At 40.4% G+C, this 22,002-nt stretch overlaps 2 protein-coding genes across 3 annotated transcripts; both read right to left on the reverse strand.

Annotated features, from left to right (window-relative positions):
- Nucleotides 1–398: 398 nt before the first annotated feature.
- On the reverse strand, nucleotides 399–13,621 carry LOC115795115 (lysosomal-associated transmembrane protein 4B). Of its 2 annotated transcripts, XM_030750915.1 has the most exons (7): nucleotides 13,379–13,621; nucleotides 12,376–12,487; nucleotides 9,617–9,690; nucleotides 9,221–9,343; nucleotides 9,019–9,117; nucleotides 5,934–6,029; nucleotides 399–1,637 (listed from the first exon to the last, which is right to left on the reverse strand). In XM_030750915.1, exons 1-7 carry the CDS (start codon nucleotides 13,499–13,501, stop codon nucleotides 1,557–1,559), a joined length of 708 nt encoding a protein of 235 aa, XP_030606775.1. In that variant the 5' UTR covers nucleotides 13,502–13,621; the 3' UTR covers nucleotides 399–1,556. The 2 variants fall into 2 exon arrangements, with proteins under 2 accessions (XP_030606775.1, XP_030606774.1); XM_030750914.1 differs by lacking the exon at nucleotides 5,934–6,029 and having other exon boundaries at nucleotides 399–1,130; nucleotides 9,018–9,117.
- Nucleotides 13,622–14,588: 967 nt separating this feature from the next.
- Nucleotides 14,589–21,045, reverse strand: LOC115795113 (protein LYRIC-like). The gene is made up of 13 exons (XM_030750913.1): nucleotides 20,417–21,045; nucleotides 20,056–20,175; nucleotides 19,353–19,434; nucleotides 18,823–18,996; nucleotides 18,447–18,497; nucleotides 18,174–18,311; nucleotides 17,819–17,902; nucleotides 17,660–17,728; nucleotides 17,415–17,560; nucleotides 16,946–17,062; nucleotides 16,706–16,807; nucleotides 16,424–16,550; nucleotides 14,589–15,619 (listed from the first exon to the last, which is right to left on the reverse strand). Exons 1-13 carry the CDS (start codon nucleotides 20,744–20,746, stop codon nucleotides 15,555–15,557), a joined length of 1,605 nt encoding a protein of 534 aa, XP_030606773.1. The 5' UTR covers nucleotides 20,747–21,045; the 3' UTR covers nucleotides 14,589–15,554.
- Between the last annotated feature and the right edge of the window lie 957 nt (nucleotides 21,046–22,002).

Below are 22,002 nucleotides of genomic sequence, written 5' to 3' on the forward strand. Positions count from 1 at the left end.
GAAAGACCTGGTACAAAACAGTCATCACTCCTCCAACCACTCTGGGGGGGTCCCTGCCTCCCACACAGTAGACACATTTATACACAAACACCTCTCACTTCAGTGACCAAATATATTTTGTCAGGGCCACATCTTCCATTTAAACTGCAGATTCACTCTTAATAGTAGAAACAACTAGAACCATACCAAATAATTCCTTTATAATTACCTGTGTGTGTGTGTGTGTGTGTGTGTGTGTGTGTGTGTGTGTGTGTGTGTGTGTGTGTGTGTGTTTGTGTGTGTGTGTGTGTGTGTGTGTGTGTGTGTGTGCACATACACACACCTGGTACTGAGCTCCACTTGATCCTGCAACTCTTGAGTTCATAAACAAGGTTGATTTTCAAAATAAAACACACATCTGTCAGTGAAATTGGATTTTAATAGATAAATATATGTCACATCTTTGTTTTCCATACAACAGTCCTCAGGTTCGACATCTGAGTCCTTGCAGGACATTTTGTGTCCAGGGATCGGGTAGCTTGCCAATAACTCCATCTGGTGGAACAGACTTGTGTAATGTTTACACAGACAAGAAAGCTCCCATTGGCTTAATTGAAAAAACACAACCAGGGTCCATATTTATTGAGCTCCAGCTCCCCGTACAGCAACCAATTTAAAGTGACTTCAAAGAGCAAACTGATTCCAGATCAGTGCTTCTAGATAAAGAGCAATCCGAGACATTTCTCATCAATCAGTAGAAAGACACAATTACATTAAAAAGTTCTGAATATTCTGTCAGCACAAGTCAACACTCCTGATTTCTATAACACAAGACCATAATTATGTCTGTGATAAAATAAGCTGATATGTTTGATATACACTAGGTCGCTCCTTGATCATGTCAGAATACAGGCAGATGCATTTCTTTGGGAAACTTCCCGTCAAGGTGACACTTCACACAAGGGTCCATAAAGTGCACCCCATCAGAGAGAAAGTTACGAATGAAGGCAATCCGACCCTGATCACGAGCTTAGACAAAACAAAACACAAAACATGTGACAACTCCTCACTCATTAATGTGAGCCATAAGTTTCTTTTTTTGTTTTTTTTTGCATTTCTGCAGAAGATAAATATGTTTATGAAAAGGTAGGACCCACAGAATACTATTAGAGACACACAGAGCATAAATAGAATTAATAAAAATATATAATCTATCAAACTTTCTAGTGCTTTCATGTTATTTCGCTCAGATTCAAATGCATAAATGTGTGCATCATTTCTAGATGAATGCTAAGAGACAGGAGAGCTATATGGGAGGCTACAGAGAAAAAAGGAACAAATAAAAATCAGTAAATAACAGGAAGGAATGAGAGGACACGGTGGTGTACTGGTGTGTGTATATGTGTAGCTGTGCAATGTGCTTTTGTACATGTACGTAAGCATGCATTAAGAGTACTGTAATATGTGTGTGTAGCTACAATATATCCATGAATATACTGTACACTGGAGAGGCAGTGTGGTGCATAAATTCTGCTGGGGTTTTATCAACAGCAGTCGGCAGGATCCTGGGAATGTTTTCATGCTGTAACAGTGGTGTAAGGTGGAGGAGTCTGCTTGGGAGGGATGCTGACACTGTCATCATATGGCGGTAGCAGCACCTGGAGATAAAGAAATGAGTGGAACACGATTCAGAATTATCAGCATGAAAATCAGACTGCACCAGCAAAATCTGTATTTTTCAGAGGATGAACATGTTTTTGGTTAAGTTGCACAATATTGCACCACTTTTGGTGCAACTTAAATATTAAAAGTTCACTTTGGATTACCGGTAAGTCCATAAAGAACAGCTTGCACAGAAACCAATCTGATTCCCCAATAAATGGGCTAAATTGCAGGATTTCACTTAAATATGATTATATAACATGTAAAATACAAGTATGGCAAGATGACCAGCCTTATTTGTAGCGCACATTACATAAGTAATTGGAGCATTTGATTGGAAGCCCTCTTAAATAAAATATTAAAATAAATAAATGTCTTAAATAAGAAAAAAAAAGGCCACACAAGCAGCAGGCTGTATTTTAGCTCAGTGCTGCTTTGACCTAAATACCAACATGCGAACAATGGCAATGCTAACATACAGTAATCATTAAGTTTCCCGTTTTCATTTTATGAATGCATGACTTTTATTTGCAATCGCCTGTTTTTCCCTTTTTCTTTCAATAAAAGAACCCAAAAATCTTCCACTACTGACATACTTTTACTATTGCACAACTGAGGTTCAATGTTATAATTTACTTTAAATAATTATACTCAACAGTACACGGAGCCAGTGTTGAGAAAGTTTGCCATGTGAAGAACGAAGCAGCTGCCAGCAGCCAGATTTAGTTGAAAGCTGTCTACAGATAACGAGAAAGGCCAGATCCACGTGTTCATCTTCTATTATTCATCCCCTACACCAAAAGTAAAAGTAGGGTAAGTGGGGAGCTCCAAACTAAATTTGGCTAATGGCCATCTATATGCATCACAGAAGTCATAGTCTGAGTGGGACTGATGTTTCTGCTCAATGCTGTGTCCCCTTATGTGCTATGACAGAGTTAGAATTGAAGTCCCACCATGAGGGAACTTCAAAAACAATGATAGCACATATTTTAAAGCCGTGTACTGTTTCCCTGGATGTTTGTCTGCGAAAGATCTCTTTGAGCATGTGAAGTCAGAACATCTTAGGTGTGTGACTCAGCACCCATTCAGGTTTTCCTGCTGACAACGTGGCAAACAGAAATGTGAGCTTCTTCAGTGGGTCAGTTCATTTCATACACAACACCACTGTGTGTTTGACCTCTAAGTTTTAACAATGAGTCATTGCGGGTGCAGTCCTGCCTTTGTGATAATAAACTTTAACTGTGTTTAAAGAAAAAATGTAGGATATTGAGCAACTTCCTTTGGCCCATACTTGTGACAGAGCATCCTTACACAGACCGATCCCAGCATAAACTGTGGCTGCATGTAACTAAAAACACCTGATCAAGACTGGATGTGTTCATATATGGGGAAGTTTAAAAGCTTATGAACTCCAGACAACTAGGTTACATTTGCCAATGTCACTTTCTTTTTTTATTACAATGACATTATTAGAAAATGAAACTATAATATGAGGTAACCACAGTCTGGGCAAATTTACCAGCTTATTCTGTCCAGTTTCTAAAAAGGGTATGCTTATTTCTGTGTCCTATAGGTCATCACCTTGTGAGGACAGGGAAATGTAGCTTTAGCTTCAGTCTTTCAGCATTATATCAGGTATGTGGTCTTTCCATTTAAAAGGGTTTTATTGTAAAAATGAGTGAGGTGAAAACATTATTTTCTAGTTATTTTCAATACATCCTGCAGCTACCCCTACAAAGTGCCTGCACATGGTATGCATATCATATTATCTGTTGTGCAGAGGCTCATATGTCAGAATGGCAAAAAAACAAAAAAACAAAACAAAAGGTTGCTTGTTTGCATACTGCAAAATGTAGAAGTGATTTACTGCATTATGCATCTGGCATACTATATGCATTTGTCACAACTGTTGTCAACTTCATGGATGACTGAGACTGAGAGTCTCGGTCTGAGTACACACACCAGGGAAATGGATAAGAAGGCACAGGTGGATTCAGCTGAGACAATTATGAGCATTGGAAAAGGAGGGTAGTAAAATGAAAAAAAAGCCATATGAGGTGCTAACCCAAAAGATAAATTAGGAAGCAAACTGAAAGAGGGGCGACAAACACACCCAAAGACAGACAAGGAAACACAGGAGGACTCAGGATTACAAAAAGAAACAAGCATCACAGGAAACGCCATGAACGTATTGGGATATACTAAATCTTTTTCTTCTAATACGTCATATGGGTATTAGAAGGCACCTACGGATATATAGCAGATCAGACCTAACAGTTGCTATTTCATTCCAGCTGACAAATCCCCAATCTGTTAATCCCATCACCTCTATCATAAACTGCACGTGTGCCACGCCTGAAAGACACAGCGATCCGTAGGGAGTGGGGCTAACCAAGAGTCATCACCCACACCAAGTTCATGAAGAGAAATTAAGCATGTTTTCTTCCATGAGCCATTTAACGGGTTACCTACTGTTCCAATAAAGCTCCTGACTATGTGGGTGTAAATTACTGTTCTGTACGTACAGGAATTCAGCTCATATGGAATGTATTAGTGGACCTTTGACCTAACCATTATATAACTGGTGTAACACCAAGCAAGCTGCTAACCAAAAGCCCCAAACCTGGCTGTGGTACGTGGGGAGCTCCTATTAAACATGCCTAGCTCTAAGTGAAAAAGCACACCTGCAGAAGTGAGGCTGACATTAGGAAACAAAGGGAGCAGGCTGCTGATTTTCTGGCACTTCTCACTGATGATGTCAGTGAGCTGGAAAGTGGCCTCCTGGTTCTCTCGTTACAGTCCAGGTGTTTTTCACATCAGGGGCTAGTGGACGATTACATCTCTTAAAAATCTAAAATTTCACGTAAAGCAGCACAGAGGATAAACCATCAGGTGCTGTTTTAAATTGGAATCTTATACCCTGAGGGGACTTAAGCTGCGGACTGGGAGCACAGGCTTTGTCAAAACACTTGCGAAACCCAATATATTGCAAGGTCAAATATCAGTCTTAATGGGGCAAACTATTGGCAGCTCCACATACCGAAAACCACATTTTGAGATAGTCAAAACAGGTCATTAGTGTTTCTGTAGTCCCATTTTTCTTCTCCACTCTGTCACAGTCAAGTAGTAAGCTGTGTGGGCAGTGGGGTAACAGCAGCCAGAGGGCTAGGCCTGGACAATAAGACACCAACATGAGGCCCTGAAACACTCAAAGACCTCACTTACTGTACCTGTACTCAGGCCTCAGACACCCATCTAATGGCTTTGCCAGCATGGATCCTCATCTCTCTTTCCAAGTCTGTCCATCCATCTGTGCTACTGTAGCCTCGCTAAAACTACGTGCTACCGCAGCCCAGCTTTAAACTTCCTTCCTCCCATCAACGTGATGACTTTACGGCTGCCAGACTGGTCTGAGAGGAGGAAACCTACGCAGACGATCAAAACGTGACCTGCCTAAGGAAATCATTTTTCCACAGGAGTTGTTTTCCTGCTTTTGGAAGTTGAGAAACACCAGCAACAATCAGAAACTGTTTACAGTTAGTTCGCTAGACGACGATGTAGACATAAAAGAGGGATTAATGGACTATGACCGTGGTAACAATATGTGTGTAAGTTTATTCTTATTTGTCATACATTAATATCTGCTGACTTGTAAACTACAAGTATTTGGACAGCTGTACGCTGAAACGACTGCATTATTAGTGCTGAAGCGAGAACCCTCTGATGTCCGGTAAGACACAGATGTTTGTAGCAGCTCACTGGAAAATGTGAGTAGCACTCACACAGGTGGTCTGACAGCAAAAATAAAGTGCGGGTAGAAAAATACTTTTTTTCTGCTCGTTTAGTGTAACTGTAGTGTGACTTCCCAAAAACTGAACAGAGCACGGATGCAGCCTAGCATTAATGTTCTATTTCTGATGATATTCTATACTTTTTTTTTAAGATATAAAGACTAAAACCAATGATAAACTGATGATGCAGCCTGATTCATATAATTATTCTATGCTGCAAAGGTTCAGTTGAGTGACCTTAATTACCACACACCACCATTTATTCTGGCTCAGTCCCACATAAATAGTCCTGCTGCTGTGAAACCTCATTGGATTACCAAATGTATATTAATTTAACTGCAGAAAATAGTCCCAAACAAATGGCAAACCAACCACTGTATTTCTAACAATTTGTTATAAATGTAATTGGAAAAAATGAGCCTAAATGCCACAGATATCACCAGTCTGATACTTTAAACACTGAACTTAAACTAAGAAGTTATCGCTGTTCTCACTACTTACCGTGGTGTCATTGGTCGTAACATAGAGCAGGATTTCAGAGCTACTCCGTCCACTCACATATCTGTAGCAGTTCCACACACATCCTATCAGGTAGGCCTGATATCAGGAAGAAAAAAAAAAAAAAACACATGTTAGAAGCATGGCCAGCATAACATCAATGGCATCCATTATTTAGGAAAATCAACACTCCCACAGTTATGGGGTAAATAACAAACCACAGCCATGCTAGTAACAAGGCTCAATGGATGGCTGTATTATAGCTTTAAGTCAAGCAGCTTCTCCTCATTACTATGCAAATTAATGTGCCAAGGTGTTCCAAATATAACTGGGTCATCTCATCCCCAGAGAAGCTGTGGTGTAAGGCATGGCATCATAGCATTGTGGCATCATGGTAACCAGAATATAAGGCACAAAGGGCTGGAATAAAATTGTGCTATTCTAAAGAAAATCTCACTCTTCTTTAGCTGAATTCAGATTCTGTTTGCAGGATCTGTCTGATTTCTTTATTGTAGCGAGTTCCTGTTGTTCTCTGTCATCCAGAAATCATCTGGCTCTCAGCAGGCGGCTTGCTACTGAAATGCCTCGGCCAAACACAACACCATCTGCTCCATCCATCCGCTAGCAGGAACCAAAGCCAGACTGAGCTCTGTGACTTTCTTACCATAAGAACCAATTAAGAATCAACTATAATGCTCTGACAGCTCTGTTATTCAGCCTCCACAGGAAGGTGCAGCGATCACTTCATTTATTTCATAGTCCAGTACAAAATGATGCTGACAGTGTGATAACAATGCTGAGTTATGTAAGTCAGAAATTACTCAGACACTGGTGCCCATAAAAATAAAAAAGATAGATTTGGGTTATTACATGGGGTTTGCAATCTAAAAAGTCTGTTATCTATAATGGTACAAAACATATTATTTGCTTCTATTAAGTGTTACAGTTTATTTAATCTCAGTTTATCTCAGGCTTAACTTCTTGTTGTTACAGAATACAAATGTTTTTGGTTGTAAGCATAATCACAGCAACATATGTGAGAGGACTACGGGACTGCCTTTCCAAGCATAATACAAACAAAAGTTTGAATTACATGGATTTTCTTCTTTTGCCTTCATGCCATTGCAAAGCACGTTCTAACTTATTTTAAAAAAGAGGGAAATAAGGCACTGAAGCTAAAGAGTTTGTCTCAATATTACCTGAAACAGGTGTATGTGAGAGCGCAAATGTCAGTCACAACTGGATCAGAAAATAAACCGTCTTTATCCTGCTCCCCAGTACAAAGTCTGTGAGACGTCCGACTGCACCCAGATAAGAATGGTGCTGGTGGATGCCTGGTGATTTCACAGTGAAGTATAGGGATCATGTGTGACGTCCCTCGCGCACTCTACCCTGGCAGCACCCTCACCTGAAGTAAACCTGAAGTAAACTAGGTTCTCCTGCTACGTCCGTGTGAGAAACAGCAGCTTTGAACAATGGCCTGACCTGATTCTCCAGACACTGTCCGGAGTTCATTAACAGCTTAACTCAACAGGATTTGCCCCGATACCCACACTTTGCAAGCAGCCAAGTGCCTGTTCATGTTGTGCGTATTTCCAACCGCCACACTGCCACACTGACCATTAAGAGGTTTATTGCAGAGTACACTGGAACACACTCGGATAAAAAAAAAAAAAAAAGGAGTCCTCTACTGCAAACACACTTAGGGTGCATGGAACAGACCAACTCAGATGATGCAGAGAGGTGACCGGTTGCCTGGGAACCATAAATGTATGCTTATTTTTACCAGCCAATCAATGTTCAGAAGTTGAGTGACAAAACATAATATCCTTCACAGAGCTACATTACTAGCATGGCCAAAAAAAAACAAAAGAGGAAGAAGTAACTCATCTCTAGGGCTGTGCCATATCATATCATCCACAGTAATACCAGTATAAGTTTTTACATGATAAAAACCTGTTTGCATTCCCTCGTGGGCGCAACAACAAGACCAGCCCGGACATGTCTGATGGCGAGAGCCGTGTCAGCTGATGATGATTTAGTAAAAAGGGAGCTACTTCAACAACCTCCAACAAAGATCTTATAAAATATGCAAGAAAACGGTTCCCGCTAGAGGTTGAAACAATAAGCTTAGTTCACCGCTTGAGGCAAAAACACACCGATTTCTTGATTCAACAGGTCTGGCAGTACTGGGTGTGGCAAGTGGGGTGGGGGGTGGGGGTCACATAGGGCCAGGTAGGTTTGGACAGCTTTTTTCCCCTTGATAAAGGAAATCATCATTTAAAAACTACATTTTGGATTTACTCCAGTTTTCATGGCAGTAGCTCATTGGAAATAGAAAAATAGAAAATGCCCTCCATTATGTTTGTACTAATTAATGCTTCAACCTGCAAGCTGCAGTTATGAATAAATCATTGTTCAGTTTTTATTTTGCTATACTGTCATAAATATCATTATCACAAATTTCCTAGAAAAATCATGATATAATTTTGAGGCCATATTGCACACCCCGATTCATCACTGTGACTAAATCTTTCAGCAGGAAATCTAAAAGCACCAAGTAAACCTTCTATTACTGTACTGCACTCTTCCTTTTCATGTTGACACATAAATAATAAAAGAAATGGTGTCTGAATTCAATTTAGCTGCTTTGGGCTTCTGGTACTGTGCACTGCACCTCACTGCAGTGAGCTATAATAAATTAAATGTGAAAAATAGAGTTCCATTTTTAAGAATTGTTGGGATCATGTTTAAAATGACATTTTTCTAAACACAGGGGCAGGACTGCATAAGCAAATACTACTGTCTGTAATATCCTTAAAAGAGAATCACTGTAAATCTCGACTACATGTCCACAGTTCATCACTGCATCAGTGCCTGGGCCCTAATGGGGTCCCTTCTTTGGGCCCGAGCTCAGTATTTCCACCTCACTGCAGTCATCAGAAAGCCCCCTCTGAACAGAGGGTTACATCAAAAAACAGCAGTCTGTGTAACAAGGTTACAGAATATTGTTAGCAGACCAGTAAACATTTCTACGTGCTGTTAAATAAATGCAACAAATATATAAACTGGGCTAAGAAAACTTTACCTTAAAGCCGAGAATACAGCCAATGAAGAGCAGCACGATGAGGACCAAGCACACGTTACTGAGAGCAGCGACCTCCTCTTTGTAAGGGAAGTTATCGGGCTGCAGAGGAATCAGAAAGACAGCAGTGACTAAGCAGCAGAAAGTTCGCTTTCATTTTGTGTGAAATGACAAGTCAAAGAGATAAATATTAGAGGTTTCTTACCAGTTGTTGCAGGTAATCCTGAATCGTGTTTGGGTAAACTACAATGCTGACGGCCACCAAGGTGTTGAGAGCAAAGTCAAATATTTGGTAGCAGAAAAAAGGGATGATCCAGGCAGGACGCAGCTGAAACAAATACCTTAGCATTATACATTTGGAACAGGGTGACTTGTTTATCTGAGAGCAGAGATTCAAGCTGAACACTTTAAATGATACAGTGGGCATAAATAAAAGAGAGAACTGGGCCACAGGCCACTGTGTGCATGTAACATATTAGAGAAAAGATGCTATTTGGGTTTGTCAAGAAAAAGCAAAAAGTAGTAACAGGCAGCAGTAACAGTAATAGTTATTCATCTTTTAAAACATTTGGAAACTTATGCAAAGGTAATCAATACTTACCTTATAAGCACCATATGTTGCCATCCCACATATAAGTATCATCAGCAGAGAGATCGCTGAGGCGATGCACATGTCTGGAGCAACAAGAGAAAACTTAGAAATACAAACTATAATGATTTTTGCCCTCTACTTAAGTCAGGGTGATGTCACATTGGCTAAAGCTCAATCAATTCCAAATTACATATATGAACATGTTTAGAACATCGTGTCCAGCTCATCGGGGGAAAACAAACTGCAAGCAGTAGGACAAAAATGGCACGCTGCATCTGTCAACCAGAAAAGGATTTAACCTCTACTCTGGGATGCACATCATGTGAGCCTGACCTGAGATCAACTCAACAGAACAGAACAGAACTAATCATTCTGTTACATAAGCACCGGGCCGAGCAACCTTAATAAAAATATGGCACTACAGGGAACTAATAGTCCCTTCATTGAAAGGCCGCATTTCTTTTCCATCTGACCCATTAATTTCCATATTCTTTTTAGAATGAACTAACGATGAATGTTTCACAGCTTTGAGTCACTCAATTAATCATATTTTCGGTAAAAAAAAGTTATTCCTTTTTTTGCAGATGGACAATATGACACTGTTTTTGTATAAAGCTAAGGTTAGCTAACAGAAAGACAAACAACTAGTTTGTCTTTTTCCAAGACTCATAAATACACCTAGCATCAGTTCGGACCCTGCTACACATATATATATATATATATATATATATATATATATATATATATATATATATATATATATATATATATATATCAGTGACGTGCGGTGAGGGTCGTGACTGGTGAGGCACTGACGTCATCACATCAGATTTACAAACATATAGCTTATTCACCATTTGATTGGCAACAGTTGTTTTGTTTAACATTAACATAGTCTGAAGCAAACCTTTTAGCTCCGGTGTTGGTCTTCCTTTAATTATTATCTTCTACTTCGATTGAAAGTCCAGTTTAGAAAATTCTTTCAGTTGAGTTATGTAATCTTCCATGTTGAACATAAGGCCAAGCAACAGGAAAAACTAACTGGCCTTGCTAACTGTTTATGGTAGCTTGCCGCCGAGGAGTCGTAGAGTCCCTGGGATCACCAGCGCCCCCTACCATGAGGCACGAGAACTGCGTGCCTCACCTAGTGTCTCTTCGCAGCAGTTTCATGATCGCTCAACACAAGAATGCATTACACACACATACAGTTGTTAATGAAAAAAACAACAAAAAAAAACTGTGCATTATATACACCAGCTAAAATATAGAAATTTAGTTCATATAGTAAAAGTGTTAGAACATTTTAATAGCCACATGCAAAGGGAAAGTAATCCGGTCTCACTGCATAGCATGCCAGCACAGTTAGTAGTCATTGGCAATGACTATACTGAGCGGGCTGGTGCCTCACCGTTCGTCTCTTAGTATTTGACCGGCAAATGCGAAAATTCAGCGATTTTGAAAAAACTAATCTAAAAATGGTGTAGTTAAATGGAAAAGAACTTTAAAATACAAATCACTGAATGAATATAACCATTTAATTTATTTTTTAATTTTATATTTCCACGATGACAGGTGAGGCCGTGCCTCACCTGCCTCCCCTGACTGCACGTCACTGATATATATATATATATATATATATATATAAAGTATGTGCTGTAACTATCTTGTACCAGAGGCTGTAAACTGGTAGGCTTATTACTGCTGCTCAGCACATTTATTAGTCTTCTGAAATGACAAGCTAGTTGTTAGCTTCAGTGCGTTTATGCTAAGCTAAGCTAATTCTCCTTGAACTCCAGTTATACACAGAACACAAACAAATGGAAAATAGCAGCTTTCTCCTCAGCTAGGTTGGCGTAAATATATTTCCCAAAATATCACTTTGATACGGGCCAAGAAATTTAACAATTTATTACTTCGTTGAAAATAAAAGAGCTAAATTATATTATAATTAGAACATTAAAAAAATGATAAAACACTGCTCATTGCTTTATCTCAGAAACTGAATTAGCCTTGGTTCTTTTTCAATTACACTTTCAAGTCAAAGCCCTAAGGATAAGGATAATGCCTTTTCAGGGGAGAGCTATTTTACTAAGAAAAGACACCAAAAAAACAATAAATATATTACTGAGTGAACTGATACTTAAAAAAATCATAAATCTGTACATTCAAAAAGCACATGAATTGCATTTTAATCTTTATTCTCTGTGATTCTAAAGCAGGGGTGGCACCAGCTGGTCCAGCGTGTACTAATGGGTCACAGAACAACCCCCTGTCCTCTGGAATTGGGACAGCAATGGTTTCTAATCAAAGACCACCAGCACCATGTGTGGGGGTCACCACCAGTCAGACTGTTCCAGCATGCACCTGTGTGTTAAGAAGGCTTCTCAAACGTTCTGCACAGATGGACATTAGGCTTGCATGACTGTGGCTTTGGGTGTTTGACTTGTACAGAAGTGAAGATTCTCATTTAGACAATGTGTGAGGTCCTTCTAATAACACAATAAATCACTCCGTTAGTCAGGTGACGGGCCTACCTACCTATGCAAGAGTTTAATTCATCTGTCACAGGCAGCTGTAGAGTTAGATTTGGGTGGAAGAGTAACACCACAGACCCCAATGGATTTTCTAGCAGAACTCCAGCAAGCTTTAAACCTCATATACAACAAGATACAGGAATACAAAGATTCATAACAATAAGCTACTTTATAGCTCTTAGAGACCACTTATGGTACATTTACTGTTAAACACTGGCCTTCCGGGCTACTTACTGGCATCATCCATGACATCCAGGTCATTAGCCAACTCGGCACTGGTCAAGTGGTACTGCTCAGGATCACTGAGTGCAGTGAGCAGGATGAGTAACACCACAGCATTGATGAGCTTAAAGACACAGAACATATGGACAGATGAAGGCAACAGTATGCACAGATGGAGGAGGAGAGCAGAGTCAAAAATGGCATGTAAACCTCTTTGCATCTGCCACCTCACATATCACAGATATGCGGAGCAATGTCTGTTCGGGCTCTTTATATCGCCTAACTTTTTATCAGCACTGACTGCAGAAACCCGACAATTATCCTTACACCTTACCGCAGAGATGGTGCACCTATGTTAAATTAAATATTTACAGTAGAAGCTCTAGGTAAGTCTTTGTTTTGCTCTGGCCTGTCCTGCTCATTATTCTGATGACTCATGCATCCCCATTGATTAGGTGAGTGTAACGGAAAATTCTCCACAGTCAAATGGGCAGTCTGACACAAAAACCTGCTACCTGAAGAGGCCCGCTGCTAATTTATTCATAGGGAGCAGAGAAGCTTTTTCCACATGTGGTGTCTGGTTTAGTTAGGCCCCCTTCCCTCCCTCTACAATCAGTCTGACAGCCTGAACGAGACCAGCAATTAATTCCCAAGTATGCTCCACAACACCTTAATGGCATGGTTATTAAAAAATACTTGATTAAAATGCCCATATTATGTTATTTCTTAAATTAAAGTTTATCATTTAGAAAAACGGATGTGGACAAAATGAGGATAAATTCACTTTAAAACAATGTCATTTTATATTCTGAACCCCAACTTGAGTGCCATCTATAACCCAAGTACAGTAAGAGAATGTAAATAACTGACAGCTTTTCTTAAACTAAGATTTTTCCTTTCTCTCCTTCATACTCTTAAATCCTATGCGCATATACGCCAGTACCCTCTGATTATGTCAAGTCGTCCCTGCATCCGCTGAGATGCAGTGAGTGACGGACAGACAGGCGGTGCTCACCATGTACCAGACCCCCAGGATGATGGTTCCAGTGCGGACATGGCAGCACAGGCAGCAGCGTGTAGAGTACCAGCGGTCCCACGGAGAGGTCGCCATCATCATCTTCTGCGTGTCTGCGAGCATTTAGAAACGCTGTCGGTGTCTGTGAAGGAGACCCCGGTGTCCTATCGACGACTGACGAACAGGCTCTGACTGCCTCTGACCCGTCCGGTACTTATCACGGTGAGCAGCTTACCGGAGCAGCAGGCGTTAAGCCCGCAGCAAGGTTAAAGACGTGACTTCCGTTTTTCAAAGTAAAACACCAACTGTGATTTACTTCCAGACAAGATTTTTAAGGTGAATTTTATCATCAAAATGGCATCTAGTTAGAGCTACTAATGTCGTTTGCTGACTAATCACCAGTTTATTTTCCTAATCAATTGATTGAGTGTATTTCATTATCCATAATAATTTGCGTAAAAGCAGAGTAACAGATTTGTTTTATAAGAGGACTAAAACTGTTCCGCTAACTGAACAGAGTTCAATCTTTTGTCAAAATAGCTGCAGAAAACAGATATTCTGCCAGTCACTTTGCGTCACATATATGCTGGATGTGATGTGATTTACAATTTGCAATAATAGTGATAGCAATATGGTAGAAATGCAGTGCAAATGCACTATCAAGCATAGTCATGAAATGGTGGGCTAATCTGTGCTTGAGACGTCAGCTACTACCTCAGCTGAAGTAATTTAAACGTTTTTTTCTCTGCACTACACAGAATGTCAATTTGATACATGCAATTATTTTGAAAACAGATCCTACTGCTTCCAGTTGTATTCTCATCAACTTTGCCTATTGGAGGCCAGATCATCAGAGCGCATTTACTGGTCCTGATGATAAACACCACAGCGTGTGACAGATTAGATAGGATCAAATCCGATGATGTAACCTGTCATTTCCAGAAAGTTATAAAGCCGGAGCTTAAAATAAATACTTTAATCTAGAAGTTTCCAGTCACATCTTTAAAAGCAGCTGCATTGTTTTTGCTTAAGGAGAAACCTTTTATCCTTGCAAGTCCAAATTTATTTTCCAGTTCCACAAAAAGTGAATCTTCTAAAGATGAGTGAAGGCCTGACGGTATCAACATGGCAGCTCAGTGATCTGCTGTCTGGCAACATTTGCTTCTCTGAGTGACAGCATACTTTACACTGTACTATGAAGAAGCCTAAATGTAGAAAAACTGGCCTTTATTTAGTATTTTTACATATGGCTTAAGATTTTCTTTTATTACAAACAGGTTTTACAAAAGGTTCTGAAGACTTCGGAATCACCCACGGGTGGAAAAAAAGATCATGAAGTTGATGACACCGCCATGATACACCTACCATCAGAGGCGCCCACCTTGGCGGTGCTCTGGGATCAGTCACAGACAGTACAGACAGCAAGGAAACAGTTGTCTCGAAACACTGCAGTACAACAACAGGCAAAGGACAGACCAGATGGAGAGAGCGTCCGAGAAGTTTTTGGACTCACATATTAAAAAAAAAAAAAAAAAAATAAGCAAAAACATAGTGCGGACATGACTCCCTTTTCTGTGGTCTCACAAATGCTCATGGCTCATTTTGTCACAAATGTTTACATGTAGTCGAGCACAAACTGCTCACACAAACATTTGATCTTTCTGCTCTTTTCACCCGAACAGGTGCACCGGCACCATTACCAATACAGCTCGCAAATGTCAGAGCAACAAAAAAAAAAAAAACTGCAAAGCAAAGGCCCAGTGTTGTGTGACTTGATGCACGTCGACCGTTTGCATTCTCTACACAGTAATTCTGCGTTTGATAGCCACCACAATAACACACTTCTAAACATGATCAGTATTTTCTATGCGTCTAATTACTACAATACAGCTCCTTCAGTTATTGGATTCAGTGGAATTAGAAGACACAATCAGTATCAAATGCATACTTAGAAATCATCAACACCGCATTACATTAGATTGCACTGCATCTAGTTTCAGTTTTCAACGAACCGCCGGTTGACACGTGGATGTGTATAAAAGTCGTTTTATTTTCCAGACAAGTTTTAAGGAAGAGTCCATCATGAAGACCTTTGTTCAGAGTTCTTGCCACCAAAGGTGTTGCATAAACAGTATCAAGTCTCTTGCATACAGAGGCTTGTAGAGTGGACTCTATCTCATGTCTCTCTCCTCGCCTTCTTCTTCTTTGCTGGTTTGGGCGCTTGGCTCTCCTCAGGTTTTTCTGTAGAACACACACAAAGGTAGCACAGCTTTAAACATGTGAGTTGTCTGTTTTCATGAGGACAATCCCAAAAATTTGAACCTATCATTCCCAGAAAAGGATGGGCTGCAGAAGAAGAAAAATGGGAATAAATTGAGTGCAGATTTAAAGTGCATGTCTGTCTGGACCAACAGTCCACCATTAAGATGCTAATGATCATATTTATTAAAGCTGGAACCCATGCATCTAGCATTTGATGCTTAATAAATGAGAGACAATTATCCAAATTGTTGCAGATTATATATAATTTTTTTAGGCTAATAATCTTAAGAAAATTATAAACAGTTTCAGATTGAAACACAGATTAGGGACATCACATTAACTGATATTTCAACACCATGTTGATGGCAGATGTGATTGTACTTATTTGATGCTGTAATTACAGGAGACACTGGACACTGATGGTGATGTCAAGTGCAGCAGCTGATCCACTGTGACTTTTTTTTTTTTTAATTGGGGGTTTGAGCCAGGTAATTGGGGGCAATTTATAGACAACACTGCAGGAGAATTCATAGTGAAGGAGTTTCAGGTTAATAACATTAATAACATGCTCCTAAAATATTCATAACCTGAAATTGTAAATGTTTGCTGTGAAGCATTTCTTCAAAAATATGCAGCTTATATGCAACACTTTGTACCTTTACATGTAATATAGAGAAATACAAATAACTGAGTTGACAACTTGAGCTGGGAAAGTCATAGTTGCAGTGAGAGCTTCAGCAGCACAAGCTTCTGGTGTTACATCTGACAGTGTTCAGTATTTACTTTGTTGTGTTGGAGCAGGAAGGTTGTTCTGCTTGGCAGTTGGTTCTCCTTCATTTGGCTTCAGTGGCACTTGTGTGACAGGGGGTTTCTGGGATATGTTGTCTTTCACTGGTCGCTCTGCTCTCACCTGTTAGGAAATAAAAAATAGTAATCTAAGAATGAAAAATAAAACAGCTGTGGACACACAGGCAACAGGTCAGAGAACAGAATATTTGCGTAGTTCAAGAAGGAAAATCCTTTGCAGATTATCTTTGTTGCCTCTTGCCTGTTGGCCCCACTGACCTCGACAGCAGCTGCTTTGACAGGCTGGACGGCAGCAGCGTTCTCCTTAACAGGTGGCTGCTTCTTCACTGAGGCTGTGGGTGCTGTCTCCTTCTCTGGCTCCTGAGCCATCACAATACACAAACATATGAGTGGAATTTACATTCAATAAATATCTAAGAGAACAAACATTTCACCTTTCTGTTTTACACTTAGAAAGGTTACTCCACTCAAATGACGCATTTTCTCGCAAGCTGTTACCTGACCAGCTGTTCCTCCCTCCTCAGCAGCCTTCTTCTTTTTCTTTTTCTTCTTCTTGGTTTTAGCTGTTCCATCAGCAGTGGTCTCTCCCTTGTCCTTCTCGTCGTCACCGTCCTCCTGTGAACCCACAGAGGTTAAACACGGCTTAAAAATGCAGATGTAAAATTAGAAACCCTGGTGCATTTGGGAAAGCTCTGGTAATTCCTTAATTTTCGACATTCGGATGGCAGAAGCGAGACACTGTAGCACATGGTAACATGTCATTTATTACACCTGTGTTTCTCATGCTATAGAAAAATGTCTATGCTATGTGAACTTCAATGAGCAGCAGGGTCGCAGTCAGAAAGAAGAACCAGGACAGCCACCGTTTAGTCTAAGCCCAGATGACTCATTAATTAATGGGTTATTTTTAAAGCTTCCAGGAAACTTCTACAACATTTATTTTTGTCCCAAGCTTGGCCATACTTACAGCCACTCCGATCAACAGATTAACCTTGGCTGGCTCAGGCAGGGGCTTCTCCGGTGCCGGAGGAGGCTCGTGGGTGGGCTCTTCATAGTTGCCCCATGCTTCAGAGGGAGCGTTCCAGTCAGAGCCGGTGTCCACAGAACCACCATCTGAGAGACACAAAGACCGTCACAAGACATAAGCATAAAGGAATATCACAACATCAAAATTAAACACTGCAGTGAGAGAAAACCAGTAATGACGCTTACTGAGTCCAGACCACTCATCATCCAGTCTGGGCTGACTGAGCCATGGCATTTCATTCACAGGCTGGGACTCTACAAAGACAACAATTATGATAGTAATACAACCAAGAGAAACAGTGCCATCTAGTGGCAAGACTCAGGTTTACTGTACTGTATACTTACCAGCAGTGCCAATCCCCAGGCCTGGTAAAGACATCAGATTTAGCTCTGTTGTTGGCATTCCCCTTTTATTAACAGTCCACGCCTCTGAAAAACACACATTTCACAGACCCTGTGTCATCACGGTTCAACACATTTACCTTAGAGATATAAATTGGCTGAATTGGAGCCAATTGGATCTTTTTCCAGACTTGGCTTTGCATGGACTTGTGCTGTGTGAAAACTTTGCTTCAATGTTTGGTCTGAATACACCATGAGGCATATTTCAAAAGGTTAGACTTTTTAAAAAGCCAGTTCATTTCAGTAATTAAATTTAAAGCATTACGCTTATCATATTTATGGAGATGATTAGAAGTACCCTCTATCCCCGCCTTCCACAGTGGTGGTTCCCTACTGGGAGTCCAGGAGGCGGTCTTGGGAGCAACAGTTTGAGCAGGAACCTTTACTGCCATGTCAGTGACAGCAGATGATACCTCCACCGCATTGCTGCTTTTAACTAAAAGAGAAAAATTTGATTCCACATTACTCAGGCTGGCAACATATCAAATACAGGAGTGATCTGTGATTTACTTCTAATATGCGAAGATATAAAAGTGTGGGTTGTCTTTCTGAATTTCATACTGATAATTACCTTGAGAAACGGCAGCCTCCACCTTCTCAGGTTTCACTTTAGTGGATTCTCCTGAGAATAAAGAAGAAGGTCAAGAAATGCTTTGTGTACAGTCTGTGAGTCTGTTTCTGACAAGATGAACAACCGTGCATAAACACTTCCAAGAAAACTCACTCAAGACTCAATACAATTCCCATGAAGCCTCTATTCATAGACTGTTGTATCCACGAGAGACCAATGAAAGGCAAAAACAATATATACAGAAACAACAGACAGAAATCGCTCTCTCCAGATGCCAATTTAAGTTGTTGATCTGTAATTGTCTACAGGATCTTGTGTAAAGTCCTTAAAAGAAAAAAAAAATCTTCAAAAACAGAAAGAACTCTTTTATAGACACCTTTTTTCTTCTTCTGGCTGGCAGGTGCAGGGGCTGTGGAGGCCTTGGGCTGCTCCGTGGGAACGCTCACAGGTGTGCCCCCTCCACCGGGGCTGGCTGAGCCGTCACTTGAACTCTTATCTTTCTTGCGTTGCTCCCGTTTCTCCTTGTTGCTGACCTTGGTTTCCCATGTGCCTGAAAAGTAACATTAGGTTCAGAGTGGAATTTGTCAAAAAATGCTGCAGGGGTTCATTACGGGATTAGTGAGGAAAATGGTACGGATTAGGCAGGGTGGAGGAAAAATGCAGGCTTACAGCTAAATGTATTTTACTAAGAACCTCAAACTGGTCCTATTCTCAGTCAGGTATTGATTGCATTTAACCAAGGCCACACTGTTAATTATTCCCTTTGTGGTTCACTGGCCCAGTCTCTGGCTGTCTTCCTAATAAGATAAGCTAAAACTAAAAACAGGCACAATTAAACACCTCAGATCACTCCAGGTTATCACTCTGAAAACAGCAACAATGAAGACAGGATTCAAAATATTTCACCTTCTTCTGGTTCTTTTCCATCTGCAGTCACTGTCTTGGTGTCCTTCACAGGCTGTTTGGCCTTTTTCTTTGACTTCTTTGTCTAAAAAACAAATAGGGGGAAACACAGTTGTAAATAAAAGCCAGTATATTTGACAAAAAAATTAAACACATGGGCCTATAAGACAGTTTACAGGAACAGGAGGATATAGATGATTCATCAAGGAGTGGGCAAGTAAAGCCATGCTGAACGGTCAATCAAATCAGCAGGCTCATATCTTGTCTATTTATAAATGAAACTACATCCACTGTACCTAAATCTCTTACATATACTTTTTTTGCAAGCACTATTTTGATTCTCTGCATGATTCAATTGTTGACTGCAGCACCTTAAGGATCACCAACAGTTTTACACTTAGGTCTTCAGAAGATGGCATGAGATGAATATGATACTATGTGCTGCCATAAGACAGCGAACATCTCCAGGGTTGAGTTGCATGACAGCTGAAGACTGTAACCCAACACCAGCGGCCCGTTGCGTCATTACAAAGTGACAGGGTGACGTTTTTTTCTTCTCATGACTACTTTCAGTGAAGACAAAAATAATAATGTGACTGATAAGAAATGCTGCAAAAGCCAAGTTTTAATCACACACTAAAATGTTCAAATTAATCCGTAGGAGTCATAACACGTAGTATGTGATTCTAGCACGATTTTAAATTACCTCAGCAGCCTTTTCAGCCTTGATTTCTGGTGGGGGCGGCTGGTGATGTGGCACTCTCTCTTCCGACACTATGGCTTCTTCCTGTGGCTCAGCGATAGCTCTCCCATTTGGCTGAGATTTCTGGAAAGGTCATTCAAAAATAATAAAGCGTTTCAATACATGTTATAACATTGTTGCTTAAACCAAGCCAGCATATAAAACACCAACCATTAACTCGACAGCCAGGCCGAACACGAGCCTGAAGCTAGCTTGTTTTAGCCATGACATGAGATTTAGCTGTCACCGTTAGCTCGACAGCTAGCCTTGCTAACCGTACCGAGCTAGGAAAAAGCTGTAAATAAAACCGACTTAATTTACGTGCCTTTTCCGCCTTCTTCTTCTTTTTCTTCGGTTCCTCGGATTTGACGGGCTTACTGACACCTCGCTTTATTTCAATTCCATCGTCCGCGTGGCTCACGACGGGGCGCTTCTTGAAAAGAGCCCGACAGACCGAGGCCCACAGAGCGACCATCAGCAGCAGCCCGGTACCTGCCAGTAAGAGGATCATCCATGGCGGAATGAGCTCAGGCTTCAGCCCCAAATCCACGCCGAGTTCGGAGCGCAGCAGCTCCAGACCTCTGGACAACAGTTCATTCAGGCGGTTTGTAAGCAGCTTGACCTGCTGAGAGGCCGCGTCCTGCCACTGCTCCATCTGCACCGTTTCCAACGGACCGATTAGTCACGCTTTGCTTACCGCTATTAGCTGCGCTAGCATGCAGTGCTAGCTAAAAATAACAGAACGATTTCGACATTATGGAAAACGACGAATTCATCCGCCGACAGCATCGGCCAAACCAGTAAGCTAGCTAAACGCTGTAAGCGCTGCAATGGCAAATTAAATTAGCTAACTGATATCATATTAATGATTCGCTACCGTTAGCTGACCACCACAATGAGTTCGGTGTGAGCGCGAGTAAAGCAGGTTCACCTCATATGGCTCTGTCCTAACTGGAAGATATGCGCTGCCTTCGCTACAGTCGTAAACTTGAAATACCGGGTTTTGAATTACGTCTGCGTGCTATAGCAGTCTTTGATTATTTGTCAAAAAAAAAGGTAGTTTGAACAAGTTGAATTGTTTTGGCAGTTACTGATGTTTTCAGTACAGATTTACACACAATTACTATGTCCTTTCTCAGTTTGGACTACTGTGCGTTATTTCCCTAGACTTTTGGATCATATTTCTAATGAGCTGTTGATTTTTTGGCCCTATAAATGACAGATCTTAATGTTTCTTTATGATAAAGTCCCAGGTCGAATTAACTGCTCACAGATTTTTTTTCTTTTCCACAAAATCTTTGGACGGTGTTTTTAAAAACGGGCTATGGCAGCTCCATTGAAATATGCAGGCTACAACTTTCTCCGTGCTGATTGGCCAAAACTCTCGATTCAAAACTGTTTCCTTTACGTCTCTACCAAAGACCTGCCCCCCCCCCCCCCCCCCCCCCCCTACACAAAGGTTATCAAAAGGACAAAAAATGTCAATTAAAAAAAAAATGAACAAAATAAGTACCAGAGAAAAAAAATGCCAACGATGTAAAAGTTTATGAAGGACTGCGGAAATTTCACATTTTGTTTGTGTGTTCCCACACATGCTATCAATCTTATGTAAGACTGTCCTCAGTATAGCAAAAATATTCATATCCAGTTGTTCCTATGGTAAATCTGCATGTCTTGTAACGTGTGTACAAATGTGGTTTATTTAATTTCTGTTAACAGTCTGAAAATGTCTCTATATAGAAAACATTATTTTATCTGCATTTAATACCATAAAATGTCCATCTATATAACCTGGTGACAAGCATACTAATATATATTTAAAAAAAAAACAAAACAAAAAAAAAACAATAGTGCAATATGTAATAAAGCATTTGCTCTTTTTTCAGTTAAAATCTAAGCATTTAATGCCAA

The sequence above is a fragment of the Archocentrus centrarchus genome, chromosome 16 (genome assembly GCF_007364275.1).
Source record: "Archocentrus centrarchus isolate MPI-CPG fArcCen1 chromosome 16, fArcCen1, whole genome shotgun sequence".
In the NCBI taxonomy this organism is placed as follows: Eukaryota; Metazoa; Chordata; class Actinopteri; order Cichliformes; family Cichlidae; genus Archocentrus; species Archocentrus centrarchus.